The sequence below is a fragment of the Mytilus trossulus genome, chromosome 10, assembly GCF_036588685.1.
Source record: "Mytilus trossulus isolate FHL-02 chromosome 10, PNRI_Mtr1.1.1.hap1, whole genome shotgun sequence".
NCBI classification, from domain to species: Eukaryota; Metazoa; Mollusca; class Bivalvia; order Mytilida; family Mytilidae; genus Mytilus; species Mytilus trossulus.
Window position 1 is genome coordinate 66,561,213 of NC_086382.1, and position 21,276 is coordinate 66,582,488.

A 21,276-nucleotide genomic window follows, 5' to 3' on the forward strand; every position below is an offset into this window, starting at 1 on the left:
CAACACATTTTGCCATTTGCACCATGGATCAACCCTAATTGTTATAATATAAAATGACGATACATCGCAATCTTTGTGTCTGTGATATACGAACAGTTTACATTAGTATTGATTAACAAATTGTTTGCATTCAGAGTTGACATTTAACTATATTTTGCATTATTATTTATTTGATAGTGTATAATTAAACATACTCTATAAAATGATGTATTCATAAGCAATTAAATGTAAATTTGTATATGGGGGTATTAGGATTTGGTTTCTTGAAAACATCCTGTTTTATTTTAATTTTTTCAACATAACATCATATGTATAGTTGTGTTATATCTACATACTTTGAGTGTCGACACAACTCTTCTGTGAGTAAGTTGAACCATCCTTTGATTTTAACGATGTAGTCTGGTGGTAAACAAAACAATAAGTGTTATTTTTCTCATAATGAACAGCTAAACAAGTTGCAGTTTTCAGGCAATATTGTTTACACTCATCAAATGTTGTGTATTTTGTACTGTTGGTCCAATCATCATCGTTACCTGCGTATTTTTGTTGGTCTAACATAGTGCAAGTATCTATAACCGCATCTGCAAAAAATATACGTACATTCACTGCAAACAAAAATATACATATCTGCATAAAGAAGTAAAATACGCAAAATCTCGAAATTAAAGGAACATTTAAAATTGAACTTTCTTATCAAATGCCTAATTTAAAAACTTCTGTTGAATACAACTTTCATACTCCTGACTTGGGCATTTCTTTATGTATAAAATTGTGAATGAACCTCAATGTATAGCTAGCTAAACCTCTCACTTGTATGACAGTCTTATAAACTTCCATTTTATTGACAACAATGTGTAATCACAACACACAGCCATAACAGGTAAAAACGTCAAAAAAGTAGATACAGCCGTCAAAATAGTGTTATAATCTTAATCGAAAAAAGAAAAACAAAATGTCGCTCTATATACAAAGCATATACCTAAAAGTGTAGGAAAGAAAACAAAACTTTACCATATCACAACATTTCAATGGCGGGATCAATAAATACCGACACAGGCCAAAAATATATTACCAAATGTGATTAATAAACAACGTCAGTACCTAGAATATATACTCCGGGACCATCATATATAATTTGTGAGGTTGAAATTTTAACAACAAGTTATATGTATCTTTCGATGAACTTTTCCAGAAGTAATGCTTTGCTGCTAATGTGTGAGAAGTTTTTTGAAGGCGGAGGAATCTTATCGGGGCCCTTTATAGCTGACTATATGCGGTATGGGCTTTGCTCATTGTTGAAGGCCGTACGGTGACCTATAATTGTTAATGTTTGAGTCATTTTGGTTTTTTGTGGATAGCTGTCTCATTGGCAATCATACCGCATCTTCTTTTTTATAGTGTCTACTTTATTTTTATTTTTAGGTCTGCAGGATATATTAATGAAACCAATCAGAAAAAAATGTGATTGTTAATGAAAATAACATCATCAATGTATAAACATATGAAATGTTTTGACAAGTGTCCAAAGGAGCTCCGACTCGTATGAAAATAAGAAGAGGTTGGTACGGAGAGGCGCTAATTCGTTTCCATAGGAATGCCGATATTTTGTTGAAAAAGTCTGAATCAAATTCAATATATATGTTGGCAATTAGAAACTCCAGCATACTGATTACTTGTTCCTTTGTATAGTATGTGTTGTCTTAATGTTTACTATTAACAAAATATGCCGTATGGTATCCAAAAGCAACAAATTTAAAAAGTATGCTACCGTTATATATTGAACAGCACAGTTGGTTATTCCGTTGAGAATATTTTTTCAATTTGACACTGGAAATGATGGTATATAGGCTATGATAGAATTATACCAGAGAAAGATCGAGAACTAAAATTGTACAGAAATTGTTTAGAGGTTTTTACAATATATATATGGTTAATATCATTACACAAGTAATAGTTTTACAGTATTTATGAAACTCTTTTGGTAACTGCGGATAGACATTTTGTCAATCTAAAGGACAATTCCTCTGTAGAACATGCAAATGAACCGTTGTTTGTACGGAATTTTGTAAAGCTTATGTATCCAATTCAAACAAGGTAAGTCCTTTAATGTTATGCTCATTGAGGCTATGAAAGAGTTATGATTCGCTACAATCTCATTCTTGACAAATGTTATGTTTTTGAATGGGGAATACCTGAGTTTTCATTTATTCCTTATTTTTTTAAACAAGACTCTCTTAGTAATCTGTTTTACATACATAAACAATAATATTCACATCTTCTGAGTCTCTGAATATGGACTTTGGTTGATCATTTACAAAGTTTTTCAACATTTTTATTCGACGTTTTAGTTTAAACAATATTTTATTTCAAGAAGTGCACAAAATATAATTATACAATATGAAATACAGGGATTCGGAAACAAGAAAAACTTATATAAATCCGTCTCCCTTTTAAAAAAAAATGACAAAATTAGGAACTTAGTATCAGAAACTCGTATAACGTAATTTTCAGTTCTTAGCTAACATGTTTATTCTGTGGTTTGCCCGTTACTCAGAAGTCAGTTTGATCGAAAAATGTGATCAACTTGTATTTAAATAATTACAGTGCATGTCACTAAGAAATAAGTTAATGTTTCGAAAATAAGGTTACATCAAATAAAGTTTCGAAATCTTAATCGACATCGACATAAAAATAATTGTTACGGACCAAATCTCCCCGTTTCTAAAATAAATCTTTGTACAATTTTAAAAATATTTTCGTTTTCCTCATCACTGATTAGTTCACTACCTGATAATAATGTTTGTATATTATATATTGGTAGTGTAGAAATGGTTTGTGTTCTGATGAGTCGATAATTATGACATTCTAGCAAATAGTGTTTGCTGCTCTCAACTTGCCCACATATACAGAGACTTAAAATAACAATATTTTTCTGGAAAAGGTGTTCATTTAAGCCACTGCAGTTCAACCGGAGTCTGGCGTGAAGTATTTGGCCTTTTCTACAACCAGCATTATAATATGTGGGGACTTTCTTAGTATCTCGATTTATATAATTTTTAAGTGTAAATTTTGAAGGATTACATCTAACATCTTGTGGAAGCCTGTTCCAATCACGAATTACAGATGGTAGGAAAGAATTTTGATAAAGAGTAGTTCTACAGTTCATATTTTGAACATTAAATGCACTTCTAGTATTATAGTTATAGACCTGATATAGTTGTTGAGGTACGATACCACAAAGATAATTAGGAGCTTGATCGTGAAACATTTCGTGAAATTTAATAATTTTATGTCTGGATCTTCTTTCACTCAGAGAAACCCAACCAGTATCATTATAAAGATTAGATTTAGAGCAAAGCTTAGTGGCACATGTGACTATACGAGCCGCTTCTATTTGAATGCTCTCTAGCTTGACCTTTAAGTAAATTGGTATGTTATCCCACACAGTGTCTGCATATTCGAGAATGGGCCTGATGAAGCTGATATATATAACTTGTAGATTATTACGCGATAGCTTAAACTTTAAACTCCTCATAAGATTTAAGCGAGGCGTAGCTTTATCAATAATATAGTTTACATGACTTTCCCAACAACCGTTTTCTTGAAAAATTAACCCTAAATGTTTATGTTCTTCAACCTATTGTATCAGTGTATTATTCATGTATATTGGTGGATTATGGGGTTTTGCTCTTTTTCTAGATATAGTCATGGTTTCAGTTTTTTTTGGATTAAAATTAACGAGCCATTGTTGAGACCATACGTGATTTTTTTCTATATCAGAGTTCATTAATTCAGCTGTAGCATACTCGTTCTCAACAACTATATATAATGATGTATCTTCAGCAAAAAGTCGGATATTGCATGATATGTCACAGACAATATCGTTTATGAATAATAAAAATAATACAGGGCCTAAAATTGAGCTCTGGGGGACACCTGCTTTAATGCTATACACATCAGATGTCTGTCCTCCTATGACAACTCTTTGTCTTCTCTCGGATAAGTAACTTTTAAACCATTTTAATAAGTCCCCCCTTATTCCATATTTTTCTAGTTTGTGAAGGAGGCCTTCATGCCAGACCCGGTCAAATGCTTTACTGATATCACAAAACACAACTCTTATTTCTTTGTCAAAATCAAGGGCTTTAGCAATATCGTTGGTAATATAAATAAGTTGATTAACAGTACTATCTCCAGGCATAAAACCTGACTGCAAGTTTGTAATTATTTTATAGCGAGAAAGAAAATTAAATAAATATTTAAAAACACATTTTTCCATCGTTTTACCCAATAATAGATAATAGAGAGATTGGTCTATAGTTTGATAAAATTTCTTGAGAACCACTCTTGAAAACTGGTATTACATTTGCTATTTTCCATTAATAAGGATAAATGCATAACTGAAGAGATTTATTGAACAACAGAGCTAGGGGATAGCTTAATTCTAAAGCCGCATATTTGAGAAATCTTGGACTAATGCTATCGGGGCCGGTTGCCTTAGACACATCTAACAAGAGCAGTTGGTCATAAACTTGCTCTTGCGTTATAATTATATTATCTAAAGTATGTAAAATTTCGTCTAAATTTAGATCTGGGATATTTGCAGACGAGTCATCAACACTCGATTGATCACAAAAATAACGATTAAAGGCATTTGCTTTATCCTTATTATCGTCTAAGTAGGTATCATTTAATAAAATAGGGGGGTAGTCTGAGGATTTAGAAGGAAATCCAGCCAGGTTACGCAATTTCTTCCACCAATTCTTGATGAAATCTACTTGTGAATGTAATGATTCACATTGTTTTTCAAAATAATGGGTTTTTGCTAGTTTAATCATGTTAACACATTCATTCCTAATTTTTTTAAAGTTTGCCCAAGACTCGGGAGTATTGTATTTTTTGGCTTTTTTGTGCGAACGTTTCCGTCTACGAATTTGTCTCCTTATAATTGACGTCATCCAGGGTGGATCTTTCGTGCGAACAACAATTAGTTTACTTGGTATATGCTTGTTAGCAGCGTCTAGAATTTTTTGTGTAACAATGGAGACTGCATTATCTAAATTTGTATCTAGTAAACTATCCCAGTCAACTTGTCTTAACTCCTCACAGTAGAGATTGTAGTCCCCTTTTTCAAAATCCCACACTTTACGTTTAAATTGGGTATATTTCGGTTTGTGCAAATTTAGTATTCCACTTACTGGACAATGGAACCTAGTATTTGCTTCTAAAATATTTTCACTCACTTCGTGATATGCAAGAATATTGATATCATTAACTGTAAGGGGATCGAGGAGTGATGAGGAATTTTCACAATAAAATGTTGGCTCAGTAATTGCTTGGTGCATACCATTATCTAATAATATGTTTTTTAAATTATTACGGTTTGCCAGTAATAAATTTTCGTTAAAGTCGCCCATGACCACAATACTTTTTATACCGCTGTTTACTGCGTTTTCAATTGACTGGTTTATATGATTCCAAATATGAAATGGTGAATCTGGAGGTCTGTAAAATAGGCCAAACAGTACTTTACAATCCTTAACCACTACTTCGACCCATAAACATTCGAGAGTATTGATTTCTAGATCATTTCGTCGCTTACTTGGGATGTTTTGTTTTACATACATCATGACTCCCCCTCCAAGCTTATCACCTTCTCTGTCGTTACGATAAGGAGCCTTAAAGTTTGATAATACAACTGAATTGTCGGATATGTTCGGCTTTAACCAAGATTCTGTTAACATAATTATATCTCTATCCCCAAGCTCTGCTTCCAAAATATCAAGTTTTGTTTTGACACTTTGGATATTAACGTTTTATCGGTGACCTGATAGCTATAGCACATTCAAACAAAGGGTACAATTCAACTTCTCCTCGAAAGGCCATGCTCTGGCTAAGTCCTCAAAAGTGAAATAACAAATATACAGAAATCCGTGGAAAATTCAAAACGTAAAGTCCCTTATCAAATTGCAAAATCAAAAACTCAAACTCAGCTAACGAATGGATAACAACTGTTATATTCCTGACTTCGTAGAGGCATTTTTTTTTTATGTAATCCATGCTTATTTTGAATTTATGGTTTCAATTGCTTAAAACAATGTCATTTTAAGTTAACTATGAAAAATGTCATTATCAAAACTCATAACCACACATCAGTTTATTTTGATAAAAATTGATAAACCTTAGTTCAAATGATTTGATTTTATAAGCATTATCATAATCGAAAAGCTTTTTGATTGACATGTCTATGTTGTCGCCATGTTTAAGTACACACATTTCTTTGTAAATCAGCAAAATGCTTGGCATACTGACCACTAGACTTATAAAAAGGTTGTTTTCCGAACAATTCTATAGAATCATTGCTATATTCGTCAATACGATTCTGTACCACATGTTAAGTTAATTAAGAAAATCAATATTTCAAACGGACAGACAAGGGAAATAACTCACACTCAAATTACGTTATATCGAAACCTATCTATTGCTATCTTTGGTGTAGTGTCATTTTACTGGTAATGCATTGGACTAGGTTCATAATAATAAAAAAACACAAAAAGTGTAAATGACCATGTCTATGTTATGAAAAGTCTTGCATATATTTTCGCAACTATACTACGTCTAACAATAATCACGTCCTCTTTACCTCGAATTTGGCCTACCGAATAAAATTAACCACCGGATTTATACTAACATGAACAAAACGACGAATGCGACATCATACATTTGTATTAATCATGTTAATCCGCAATATATATTATATTATTGATATTTATAATATCTATGTACCATGGGTTTTGGTTTATAGAATAAAGATATATAAACAAACGAACATATAGGTTTGCTATTTTAGCTAATGAATTATTTATTTCATTGCACAATACTGACAAAGACGCTTTGATTGGTAAGTTTCCGCTTTGATAGTTGCAAAGTTTTGGATGGAAAACATTTTTACCTTCAAGTTATTTTTACCTAACCAAATTATCTTTTTTATTTGTCATCTTTGAATGAAAATGATATATTCAAAGTAGTTGGTGGAAATAGTTAATAAAGTATTATCACTAAATGATGTATTTGAACATTCTAATTACCTACAGCGGGTGTTCGCTGATCAAATTCTGAATAACAACAATTTATTAGATGTAGTTATTTTTGCACAAGTAGAAAAAATTATCAAACCGAATACATAATAAAGATGTCTGCAAATTTCTTTTCTTTTCTACATGAATTTCAAAATATTATATTTGACTATTGCTTACTTTTATATATCTGCATACAGTATCCTCTAGTAAAGTCACCTGATATTATTTTTGATTCAAGTTTAAGCTTATTGCCACCCAAAGCGATAGACCTCACACCAGTCCCACTGGTACATTCAATCGGCTGAAGAGATCGCGTTATATCCGATGTGTCTATATAGTCAACATCGACTGCAAGGCCACAGTTCTGTTTTTCTGGTGCCGCAATACTTTTCTCTTCGTATTTAGACATATATATAGTATAGTTAGTCAGAGTGTTTTGTAGACTAACATAACATATACAGTTGTTTTGGTGTTTTGTTATACGTATTAATACACTGTCTACAGTTTTACTTCCATAAACGCCGTCTTCTTCTACAGAATCTGCCGTACACATATCTGCTACTAACAGAAAGTACAAATGTCATGTATAAACACATCTATAATTTTCTAATATATACAAACGATATTTAAGAACTGCTAAGGACTTCAACAGAAAAAAAAATCTGCTTAACATTTTTATACATGCATATTTAAAATTTTAGTTTAAGTTTCCTATAGCATTGCATATATTTGTAATTCTTAAATTCGTATTTGCACAGGAAAAACTAGATGTAAAAGATATTGTGAAATCAAGAATAAATACCATATCTTCTTTTTCACATTATATGACGCGAAAATTCCCACTTGTACGGCCACTTAAAAGGATAAGTTGACTCAGGAGAACTAAAATTTAAGGTGAAAGTGATTTTTGATCTAGCGTTGATGAATATTTCAACGATAAAATAAACTTGCAATCTTCCAGTTCGATTTAACAACAAATCAATATTTTGCCATTTAAAAATCCAAAACTTTGCATATATCTTTCGTCGTCTCCTATGCTAAACATAAATAAGAATACAAATGGTAAAAATCATCATCCAATAGTAATATTATTCATATAAGCAGCCGACTGAACATTTTATCTTTGCTAATCTAAATATTGATCATGTTTGCTTTGTGAAGTTTCTATCTGTATATTATAGTTTCCAGATAATAGACACAAGAATGCAAAAAAAAAACAAAAAAACATTGTCCTTGAAAGACAATAACTCATGTACATGGTCAGGTGATACAATCTTTTGGCTTCATTGTAATCTTGTCTTTCATATCATTTATAGCCATTTAACGTTTCTCTCTTTCTGCTTTGTCTTCACGATAAATTAGGTGAAATGAGACAAAACCGAACAAATTGTCATTAAGAGGCAATTTCTCCATTATGATAATTATCAATATTTGAGTATTTTTGCTCTTTTCAAATTATCTTTATCTTAATTGGTTTTCATAACTAGAAAAAAAAACAATTATCCAGTTTTTAAGTCACGCAGGATAATATTAGAAAATAGACTGTTTGTTTCCTTTAAGGCTGATTGATTTTATGGTGCATTTTTTTAAAATATCATTCATTTCCCATTTTTCTGATGATAGATTAAATACACACAAAACGAGATAACAAAACATATTAAATATTCCAAGCTCATAGTTTTATCCTTTTATTTTTATTTTACTTGAATTGAAATTTATCGGTCACAACCTATTATACATGTTTGGGTTGCTTACCTAATTTTTTAAATATAGAAACTATTTATAAACAATCCCCGTACAAATGGGAGGTTTAGTTAACAATAAGTTCAATCTAACTTTTTTCCAGAAATTCCCGTTCCAAGTCAGATATTTGACACGTGGTTTCCCTTTCTTTCCGTTAGTTGATGATGTCTTAACGTGTCATTTTGTCAGTTTTAATGGAGTTCCTCATATATGATTTACCTTCGAGTTAGGTTTTTTTTTTTGTTACTTTATTGGTAGGAGATACCTGTTATTTGTTTCGTCTACATAAGACTCATCGGTGGCACTTTAGTCAAAACAATTGGAATGCAAAGTTAAATACGAACGTCAAAAACCAAAACTTAAAACAAAATGGGTTTCAAACATATGTCATTTATACCAGGGTGTGGAGAAACATTGTTATCGATGTATTTTATTTTTGTTAGAAGAATGTAAGTCCCCTCCTTTCCAATATTTGACTTATGATCTTGGAAGATATGCATCGTTGAACACAATATGTTATTGATCTCTTGGCGATGATTGTGTTTTTTTCTCGCCCTATTTACATAGCTGTATTATCATTATCCAGTTGCATGACTACCTATACTAACTTTATACGGCTTGAGACGTATGGCTAATTCTTTCTTCCTCAAGTTGGTTTAAATTTTCTTATTCTATTTGGTAACCTATATATCAGTTTAGTCATTTGTTTGAGTAATAAAAATTCGGCAATATGTTAACACTAAACTGTATATTATTACCTATTTGGTTCAGATTCTTTGGACATGGTTCTGGGATTTCAGCTGCATGCATAACTACAAAATATGACAGTCTCATATATACATAATTAAACTGCAAGCCCATATATGTGTCAAAGCTACCGCATTCATAGATTTTGTAAAAAAAAATATATTTTCCTTTTTGATTTATCTGTTTTGCGTCATAAATACTCGAATTTAATGCTGTCAGATTAAAACCTTACCTAATGTAACATTAGCAGATGTGCATTACAGCCACCGAAATAATTAATAGAGTCCAAAAGACGTGAGTATAAACAACTAAGTTCACCGTAAGGTTGACAATAAGAACATCAAAGCAAATTTAAGTTAAAAAATAAGGAACATGCAGATGTTACATGTGAGACAGGGTCTGCTTAAGGGCACACGATACAGTTTTGATCCTGTATTTACAAGTTCATGAAAATTTGCATGTAGGCTATTTTTTACCTGATTAAATCAAATATGTAATAAAAAATATACCTTCATGTGCTACTTTTTGAGTAAAATGAGGTCGAAATTTTGTATATTTGCTCGAAATTCAGATTTGTGGCCGTAATTTCTTTTTCGAAAGAAAGACATAACTTTTTTGTTATAAAAGATGAACACAAATTGTTTTTTGTTAAATAATCGATAATTTCTGTATTTTATAAATATCTTAAAAAAATATGCAATTTTTTATTCAGAAATAACTCCTATTTATCAAATGTTCATGAATTGTGGAAAAAGCGTCATTTTTTACTGCATGTTTATCAAAATTAAAAAAAATCCTCTATTTACAGTTTTATAAAATTTGGGTCACATAATCTCCCGGCAAAATGAAACAAAATGCCGTTTTGAAAAAAAGGGGTCCATGAACTCGTTTTCAAATTAAATCAGTTTGAATGATAAAAACCAGTCGAAAAATGCATCTTTTCCCGATATGTCACCGTTTGACGTCGCGAAAATAACAAATTACGTTAGCAACGTCATTACCTTCCCTGTAACTGTATCGTATGCCCTTAACTTGTGACCTTCCGATGCATACCTGAAATAAGCTACGGTTTTGGGATTTGTTAGTGTTGCTCATTCTGTCTTCGACTTTTGATATAAAAAAGAAGATGAGATGGATTGCCATAAGTTAAGATGTCCCTTTAGTGTGTTTAAATAAATACAAGAAGATGTGGTATGAGTGCCAATGAGAAAACTCTCCATCCAGGTCACAACTTGTAGTAAACCATAAAAACTCTTATAAATAAACGCTGTCTTTATCCAGAGGTTTATTAAAGCAGTTGACATCCAACAGATTTCGTGTAATAACGGCATAGACAGTTAGAGAAAAGTATGTAAAGCAAAACAACTATAAGTAAATAGTATCGACTGAATGCAAGACCATATTTTTTTTCTTTTCATAAAGTCATTCGATACAGTTTACACTTTCTTGTCATGTCTATGATATTTTATAGGGATGGATGAGAGATTTGAAACATAGATAACTTTGCTCGTTTCACAGTCATACAAACAAAAAATAAAACGCCGGGATGACGGAGATCAATTATCAACTCTTCATGAGAAACTAAAGACTAAGCATCATATTCCGCACCAAAAACCGGCAAAAAACACGGCTGTTCTGGAAAGGATTGCATTGTAACGGTACACCAGATGCACATTTCCTAAGTTAATATTAAAAATTAAAATAACAAAAATACTCAACTCCGAGGAAAATCGGAAAGTCCCTAATCAAAAAGCATCTCTCAAAATAAAAAAAAAACATTCGTTGCTTCGCGTGTTTGACGTCAGAATATGTAAATGTCACATGAGAAGACATTTTGTCGTTCAATGCATTTTCGAAAATATTATAATTTTACATTGGGACAGTGGAGTGGTGGTAAACATGGCTAAACACATAAAATAGTTATTTAGAATTAATTTCAGAAACAGACCGAGATTTAAAATTATCCAAAAGTTCTAAAATAATTTATGAATCCACATATGGTTAAACCACTACGCGAGTAAAATAATTTTGTCGGTTGTCGTTCAAAATGTTTTCAGATGTATATAAAAGAACAATAACATAATGACATATAATAGAACAATAACATAATGACTGGATGTTTTAAAGTACAGAGTCACGTTAAGAGAACCAAACAAACACAAAAAGTCGTATATACAAAACACACCAGCAAAAGTTAAAATGAACCGAAGCACTATCCTTTGTGTTGTTGATATCCTCGTGGACGTATAGTCCATCCACAGAGGGGTCAACCAAGCAGTAGTTAAGTTTTAAAATTAACGTTGCAAATTCTACTGATTCTCAGTTCAGCTATTAATGGCTTAAGTTCAAGCCAAAATATTTGAAAATTCAAAATTAATACAATAATATCGAAATTCATCAAACGATTATAATTAATGTTTGCCATAGTCGGGTGTTAATAAACATTTTTGTAGCGAACCATCTTATTTTGTTGTTGAAACAGCAGTGCATTTTAGCTAGGTTTATTAATAGGAAACGGCTACTTTTTTTCATATATTAACTGGGGGAAATGTCTCCTTTTTCAGAGACTTTATTTCACTGAGAGTTGTTTACAAAGCACCTTAAGTTACAATATTGGCACTAAGGGTCTTCCTTGTATTATCAATTACCAATAAAACCAGGGGTGAGTTTTTCTTCGGCTTGTGATCTTTTAATGTCCACATGTAGAGCAAAATATGCTTACCCTTTCGGAGCACCTGATATCACACCCGGTTTGTTTGTGGGGTTAGTTTTGTTCAGTCTTTATGTTCAATGTTGTGTTTTGTGCACTGTTGCAAACATTTTGTTTAACCTGTTACCTTTTGATGGCTTTTATTCGTTTGTTTCTCTGTATTATATTTTCTCCCATTTATTCATTGTAGCCCTGTCCTGTAATGTTGTCATTTTAACATTATAGTTGGCATTGACATTAAAGCGGGAGGTTTTGCATGCCACAAAACCAGGTTCAAACAACACTTTTTCATAAAATGCTCTGTACCAAGTGAGGAAAATGGCCATTGATACATTATAGTTCGTTTCTGTGTGTGTTGCATTTTGGTGTTGTGTTTCTGTTGTGTTGTTGTTCTCTTATATTTGATATGTTTCCCTCAATTTTAGTTTGTAACCCGGATTCGTTTTTTCTCTATCGATTTATGAATTTCGAACAGAGGTATACTTCTGTTGCCTTTATTTGTTTGACTTTTGGTCCTTTTCCTTTTTCTGCCTTTTTTTTTTGTGCTATGGAGTTGTCAGAATTTTATTACTTGTGAGGTTGAATGGGTTGACATCTTTTGTGTCTCTTTGGTATCCGACACCTATTTTGTAACTTGAGTTTATATAAATGGAAGAGAATTTTCTATGAAGAAGAAACGAAGTTTTAACACTTTCGTTTTTGTATAATGTATCGGAGAATGTAATGATTGCGGTAAGAAAATATTGTTAATGATATTGACATACTTTCAATAAAAATCCAAATAATAAACTATTTCAGTATCGATTTGCTATTTGAGGATTTTTCAATTGACACATTTAACTATTGTATTGTCAGCAATTGATTTCTGAGTGATTAAAGGTGAATGAATATTAGACATTTTTTTAATGATTAAGAAACAATATCTGTTGACGGAACAAGAATAGACATACATAAAGTTTTGGGTGTCAAACGCCTTTAAGGGATGAGAACGCTGTAGCTTGTAAAGATGTTAGGATTCCATTATATGAATAAACGATTTTTTTAGGAAAAATACTCTGTTTAGCCATTTGTTAACATATGTGTAATGTTTCCTCATTTTGACACAGAGTTCACACCCAAAAGTTCAGCTTAACTACAAAACGAGAGTCGAATTATGGAATGTCTTTTAGGGTAAAAAAAATGTTTCTTTCGTAAAATAGTTTAAATTTAGAATACACGTCTGAAAGGAACTCTACCATAAATAAGGTTATTCAAATTGACTTAAATATCAAATCAAATATTTAGTAACAATCATTTTAATAACGATATCATGTGACACTTGGGACATTCATAACATGTGTGCTGTTTTACGTCCTAAATTCGGTACATACATTTAAAGATAATTACAGCACGTTCAACTTAAATGTATGTGCAAGTAAACATTTCTCAATAAAAATATCATGTTACCCGGTAAAGTAAATTTAAATATACTATAAAAGTCAATGCACTCGCTACATACAAAAGAATACCATGAAAAATAGTACAAATTATTTCATTTGGAATGAAAATAAAAACATTATCTTACCTGTGAGAATTGAATATAAGATCATTAATATCAATATGAAGAAAGAAGTAGTTATCATCATTATCAATCATGTATTGTTATTACTGCATTGGATTAAGGAAGTATTATCCGGAAAAAGTAAACCGGTGTGTATTCACTGAACACTCCAGTGGTTTTGTGTGTCGAGCGTAAATTGTGTTTGTACATTCTTTGTTGGTAAACAAGACTTTGATTTCGTAGTAATTTGGTAATGAAACATTGTATATGTAGCAAACTCTTCCCTATTTTAAACAATTGAACTGCAATGCATATTTTATGTTAATACTTAGGCTTGTTAGAATAGAAATATACTTAGCAAATGTGTCACATTTTTATCTGACTTGATAAAAATAGTATAGTATTGCTATATTATTGTACTCTATTTAAGATGATGTTAGTTATCTATTCTAATCAATTTTGTTTTACGTCTCAGTTCTATATATGTTAACTTAGGAATATAAAGATATAAATATAAAAAATATTTACAAATTATAAACTGTGGAAGAAAATAATGCAAATTAGAGGAAATAATGCTCCTACATAAGTATATCCTCGCGGGAAAATGGTATGAAGTCATTACTGTTACAGCAATGAGGATACTGAAACAGCTACGTCATATGTAGGTCATTTGTACACACTTTCGTCGATTAAAATATAATAGATAAGAAATATAGTGTCCTGCACTTCCAAATGAAACTCAGACGATAATTCTGAAGTTTCCTTGAAAGTTATGCTGGAGTTTATCAATAAGGGGGGAAGTGAATAAAAGATAAACATACAGCAAGTTTGGTGAGTATAGAATCATGAATCAGAAACTGGTTTGAAGCTTCATGAAGAAAAACGGGTTGCTGTGTTACGAAAACAAAGAACATTAAACCGCAACATTTACAACAAAACCAACATCGTAATGACCATGTTTTTAAAACAAATCCCCTGATGATATGCCATAAAAAAAGTCCAAACTGACCTGAACCAGAAATTTCAACTGCATATTCGGGTTCAAACAAAACGAAACCACTTTTCAATGGAATAAAGTATTCAAGAAATACAATAAGGGACAGAATGAGAGTACATATGCAGCTGGAAATTTGAAATGCTAAAGTCAGCACATTAGTATTGAAACAGCTCTAGGCGGTTTTTTTGGCAGTTACATAAAATACTTATGTTCTAGACTTATCTACTTTGCCAGTATTATATATCAAAAAAAGTAAGATATCAAAAATACTGAACTCTATTTCTCAGAATTTCACAAAACTAAAAGTGTAACGCGGGACAAGGAAATCATATTGCAAAATACAGGTTTTTTTTAGTTTTAATTAATGAAAATGGTCTGTTACATATAAAAAATTGCAATAATCTGAAAGAAGAGTTTAAAAGCTTTAAAAGGATATACAACACTTTATAATATCATTGTTTTTGTTAAAAAATTAACAAGATGAATGTGTCTTGTCCGTGATTTCACCAAAGTAACACCAGTAGCGTGCGACGTTTCTATAAATAATATTATAGTAAAAATAATATTAATTCGATCGCTCATGAATCCAAATTTGAAAGGAATGACCCTCGACATTGACCGTCTAAGTGCATGTAAGTAAATAGACAAAAGCTCCTCGATGTGGGAACATTTGTTATAAACTGATACAAATCAGCTGTTTTAAGTAATTTGTAACATAAAAATATAAGATCCTATTCGACAACATGTTTTTGTACAGTAAAAGTACATGCAGTGCTCAAACGTATAATGATATAATATTCTTTCAACCAGAGAAATTTCTATTAAACGAAAATGAAAAAGTACGATATTTTAAAATAAAGCTTCCTTGATATAAAAGATAAGATATCATGTATCCTTTATATAGATTTAACACAAATGTTTTATTATTATTCATAAAACATGAATTTATCATCACACAAACATGTTTTAACAGGGACAATGAGGTGAATCATACAAAATAGGATTACAGAAACTAGCAAGCAAGAATTTATTGATAAATAATAACATGAAACTAATCACTCTAAATATGTGAAAGAAAAATAGAAAAAGGGCGAAGATACCAAAAGACTATCCAAAGTCTAAGACAACAGGCCACACCGTCTCAACAATAGAGCTAGGATTGCTTGCCTGGTAAATTCAGAGCAAATTTACACATTTATGTATATGTCTCTTGTAAAATATAAGACATTTTGATATCCCACTTGTATTGCAATCAGTTTAAAGGCAATAAATCACATAACTAATTTGACAATTTCACCATGTTGACTTACTTCCAAATCTTATTTTGATGATACTTTTTGTCATTTAAAGTTTCCCTCTTACTATATATAATAGTTTTTGACAGAAATGTAAAACAAATGGATAGAGGCATCATTTTCAGCTGTTTCTCACGTTCTATATCAGTTTGTGCAAAAACTGCACAAATAGAAAAAAAACCCATCTTTCAACAATAATCCATAAAAGGAGTCAGTTGACAATATCAGCTATGGAGACTCATTTGGAAACATGTTTTGTAAATCATCTAAGCACTACACAATTTCTCTCTATCCATAATGATTTCTGCAAACATTTTTAAAAAAGAATAAATGAAAAAAAATACATCTTTAATGAGCAATAACTTCTATAAGCAGTCCAATCTAGATTGTAAGCAGTCAATCGGTTAAGATGATGTATTTGTAAATCTCTTTTTGCTGAAAACATTTGTTGTTCACAATTTCCCTCTATCCATTAAATAGTTCCTAGAACAACAAACAAGATGTATTAACAAGCCTCTACAACAATTGACATTAAAGAGTTAACTAATAATTTTAGTAATGGTGACATATTTGTATATCCTACTTATTTTTTTTCTTCTATTTTTCTATTTTTATTTTTCTATGATACTATGATAGTAGTTGTCAAGGTTATCGTGGTGATATGCAAAAATCGAATAAAAATCATTAAAGGGCAATAACTCCAAAATGAGTCGACTGAAGATTTTAAACTTAAATATAAAAAAGAAGATGTGGTATGATTGCCAATGAGACAACTGTCCACCACAAGAGACCAAAATGACACATACATTAACACCTATAGCTCACTGTACGGCCTTCAACAATGAGCAAAGCCCATACCGCATAGTCAGCAATTAAAGGCCCCGATATGACAATGTAAAACAATTCAAACGAGAAAACTAACGGCCTTATTTGTGTGAAAAAAAAATGAACGAAAACAAATATGTAACACATAAACAAACGACAACCACTGAATTACAGGCTCCTGACTTGGGACAGACACATACATAAATAATGTGTCGGGGTTAAACATGTTAGCGGGATCATTTGTAGCTCTTGTCTTGTTGGTCATTTGTGATATTTAAAGGTTCTATCTATATCTATAACAATTTTGAAGATAAAAGGCATTTATGGGCAAAACTGTCATCAAAGGGCAATAAATCTAATGATGAGTCAACTAACAATTTTGTTTATGCTGAATAGTTTGTAGATTTGGGATTGTAGATCTGCTTTTGCTACTCATTTTTGTTATTGTATTGTTTCTATTTTTGCATTTTTAAATTTACCAATATATTTAGGCACCTATGTTTTATCTTAAAATATGGCGACCAGCTTGCTTGACTGGCGGAGAACATAAGACACATTTGATAAACTATGTATCCTAATGACGATTGTGGCCAATTGTGGTTAAATTTTGCCCAGTAGTTTCAGAGAAGAATATTTTTTATAAAGTTATTGAATCAGAGGACGAAGGACGCTAAGTGATGACAAGGCTCACATGACCTTTCGTCCAAGCGAGAGAAAAAACGCTGAGCAAAATTAGTCTTTCAATGCCAATAACTCCTATAATCGTTTAACTTATTATTCAAAGATCTTTGTTTGGTGAAAGCATTAGCTTGTTACAATTCACTCCATTCAATTTAAATTTGTACAGAAATTTTGCACAAGAGACCAATAGTTTGTCTTCAAGAAAGATGCTAACTTTTCAAAAAGTATGTACAAATTGTAAATTGTACAAAATCACAAAAATTGTTGTAAACAACAAAACGATAATTCGAAACAAAAACAACAATGCCTCCTACGTCAGGAAATCCTCTCGGAAAAAGTGAATGAAGTCTTAACCACTTTTAAGGATATAGGAAAAATCTACATTATATGTAGGTCAATTGTATAGACTTTCATCTTTTAAAATATAATCGATAAGAAATATGTGTGTGTTCAATATATTGTCCTGCACTTTTTTAAATGAAATTCAGAAGATAATTATGAAGTTCCTTGTAAAATATGCGGAATTTATTTAGAGAAAGTATAGTACCACGAATCTAAATCGACGAGGATGCTTTAAAGAAACAGCGGCTGGCTATCTACGAATAAAGTAATATTCTACCGTAACAGTAACAACAAACCCAACATCTCAAATGACAGATTTACATATGTATTATCCGGAAAATACCTTGATGGTATGCATAAAAAAGTCCCTATTCAGCTGCATCATAAATTATAACTGCAGATTCAGGTTCAAAGAAAAAAATCCTTTAAAGTATCCAAGAAACAGAATTAGGGACAGAATAAGAGTGTAAAGGCCTTGGATTCAGCAACTATCTATCTTAGAATGTCCAATTTCAACACATTAATATAGAAAGTCAACAGCTTCTGGTTTGTTTGGGGTTTCCTTTTTTCAGTATCTAATACTTGGGTTCTTTACTCTGCTAATATACCAGATCTAAGATTTAAGCGAGTGGATAACGATCAAAACAAATGTATTATAATTAAGATCTTATCTTTTGGTCACTAAATAACATTGCCGCCATTGCTTAATCGTGTATAAAAACATTATATAATAAAATCAAAGAAATACTAATTACTATTGTAAAACTTATATTAATTTGATCGTTCATGGTTCGAAATTTGAAATTGTTGGCACACGGCATTGGCCGTCTAATTTTTCCGCCATATAAGTAAATAGATATTAAAAAGTAAACATCACAAAAATACTGAACTTAGAGGAAAATCAATTCGGAAAGTCCATATTGACATAATGTCCATAAAATACAAAACGCATCAAAAACGAATGGGCAAGAACCTGGTTCTATAGCGCTAACCCTCTCACTTTGATGACAGTCTCGTAAAATTCCGTTATATATACAATGATGTGTTAACTAAACAGACACAATAAAATAGTCAACATGAGGGAACATCAGTCATCATCGTGTAACAATTTTAAAAGGAACAATTTAACAGAACAAAAAAACTGCTGGACGTGTGGATATTTGTTAGGGTTTTAGACAAGACGTGTGTTTAAAGTTCTATAAGTCATGTAATATTTAAAAATAAATCCTATTTATAGTGTTTTTATACATAAAATTTTGATAGTATATGAGCAGGCTATACATTATTATGATAAAAAATCTATTCTTTCAACCATGAGAATTTGCTATTGAACTACTATGAAAAACGACGATATTTTAAATCTAAACTTCCTTGATAAAAAGGAAGAAATATCATGTATCCCTTATATAGATGTGACACAAACGTTTTATTGTATTCATAAAACATGAATTAATCAACATATCGTCGTGTCATATGTTTTCGTATGTCATATGTTTTCGTATCAACCACATTTCGTCGGTTTCGGCTGCATACGCGTACATTGTGGCGTGTTTTTCGGTTTCTATATTTAGAACAACAACACCACTACAACTTGACATATTTAAAACATATTCAACGTCGCTTTTTAAAGACGTTAGAACAAATTAAATAAAACTGACCTATTTAGCCATTTTTATTTAATGTCAAAAATATGCATCACTAGAATAGCTATAGAAAAAAATTCTGAAGGGTTAAAATAAAGTCCAGATATGTTTTTTGCAAGTCAGATACCAGATCTTCAAGACATATGACTGTCATGTGTTTTTTGGGCCGTTTTAATTACAAACCAGCGAGTTAAAATTAGTAGGGTTCTTATATAAATTGGTTGTTCAAAATCTAATTATTCAATATTTCATTTATAATTTTTTTGTATACATCCTTGATTCATGAAGATGAAACAGTCTTGACTTTTTATATTTAATCCTAAATTTTGAAAACTGCATTTTATTTTAGAAAAAATAATGTATTTTGTACAAACCAGGCGCCAATCTGAAATTAATCAAAATCTTAAAATTTCAGCACACAATTTACCAACCTAAAACTATTTACTAGTAATTTTGAGTACTGAAAAGTATTTATTTACTTTTTTTATGATTCAAGCGATCATTAGAACCACGACTTTAGAAAATATTAATTTCCGGATTTTGTAGTCATTTCCTGTCCGTGTACTGATCCAATTTTTATTTCATACGAAAACATATGACGCCGTTTTTTTGACATACAAAAATCGCAAAGTAATCGGAAACAGTAAAAAAATCGTAGTAAGCATTGAAAAAAAATCTAGATACCTTAAATCAATCTGCAGGACATGCTTTATTTGCATAGTAATTTCCAAAACACAAGGCCAATATGGCCTTGAAAAACTGACCAATCGACTCAATGAACTACAATGCATTGTGGGCTTCTACGAGTAAAATACTACGTAAAACATGTGGAATTAGTGGGAAAACAGTCAACTAATATATTGTCTGGGACTCTCATTACCAAAGTTTTTATTCTGCAAATATATTTAATGTAAAATATATAACGTAATCTTCAATTTGCATGCTCAGATTAAAAAAATATTGTTTATTTGCTTCACAATTCGACTTTCTTTTTCGCCTTGCAAAAGTAGTTGAACCGGTTTTGTGCAGTGTTATGAATTAAACCTGCATTATTTTCACGACATGGCACAGTGAAATATCCAATGAAGTGACCACTGTCCAGTAAGAAAATCATTAGAGCTCTTTTAAACCTGTATAATGTCATTTAAAAATCGTTTCTGCCTAGAAAAACACGAACACTTTCATTGAAACACTTCTTTCTGTACTGAATGTGTATTTTTTTTATCATGACCTGAACTTATAGTAAGAACATTATAATATTCAGTATGCTAAAAATAAGTTATATGAAAGCGGCAGGGGCGGATCATGGGCCAGCCATTTTAAAAAGGGGGGTCCTAACCCTGGACAAAAGGGGAGGGGGTTCAAAATACATGTCCCTATCCAAATGCACTGATCGTCCAAAAAAAAGGGGTCCATCCCCCGAAACACCCGCCCCCCCTGGATCCGCCACTGAGCGGGTACGGTATATAGCTCAATACATTTGTTATAGTTTCATCCATCGATAATATCCGTTTGTTGCTAATTTTATCACAAAATATACCTCAGAGGTTTCTTATCGTTCGGCTGCTGTCCTTTTGACATATGTAAAATATCTTCAATATTAAAAGTCTCTGGATCATAGTGGGTGCCATATTACCTATTATTTTTTTTTCTTCTAAAACGTGCTTTGTATAA

The 21,276-nt window shown here is 31.4% G+C and overlaps 1 protein-coding gene across 1 annotated transcript; it reads right to left on the reverse strand.

Annotated features, from left to right (window-relative positions):
- Positions 1-4,379: 4,379 nt before the first annotated feature.
- Positions 4,380-5,744, reverse strand: LOC134688092 (uncharacterized). The gene has a single exon (XM_063548560.1). It carries the CDS (start codon positions 5,742-5,744, stop codon positions 4,380-4,382), a length of 1,365 nt encoding a protein of 454 aa, XP_063404630.1.
- Positions 5,745-21,276: the final 15,532 nt, after the last annotated feature.

What these genes read in the sequence shown, in the direction of transcription:
- LOC134688092 (XM_063548560.1), bottom strand. Translation starts at nt 5,744, where the DNA reads ATGTTAACAGAATCTTGGTTAAAGCCGAACATATCCGACAATTCAGTT.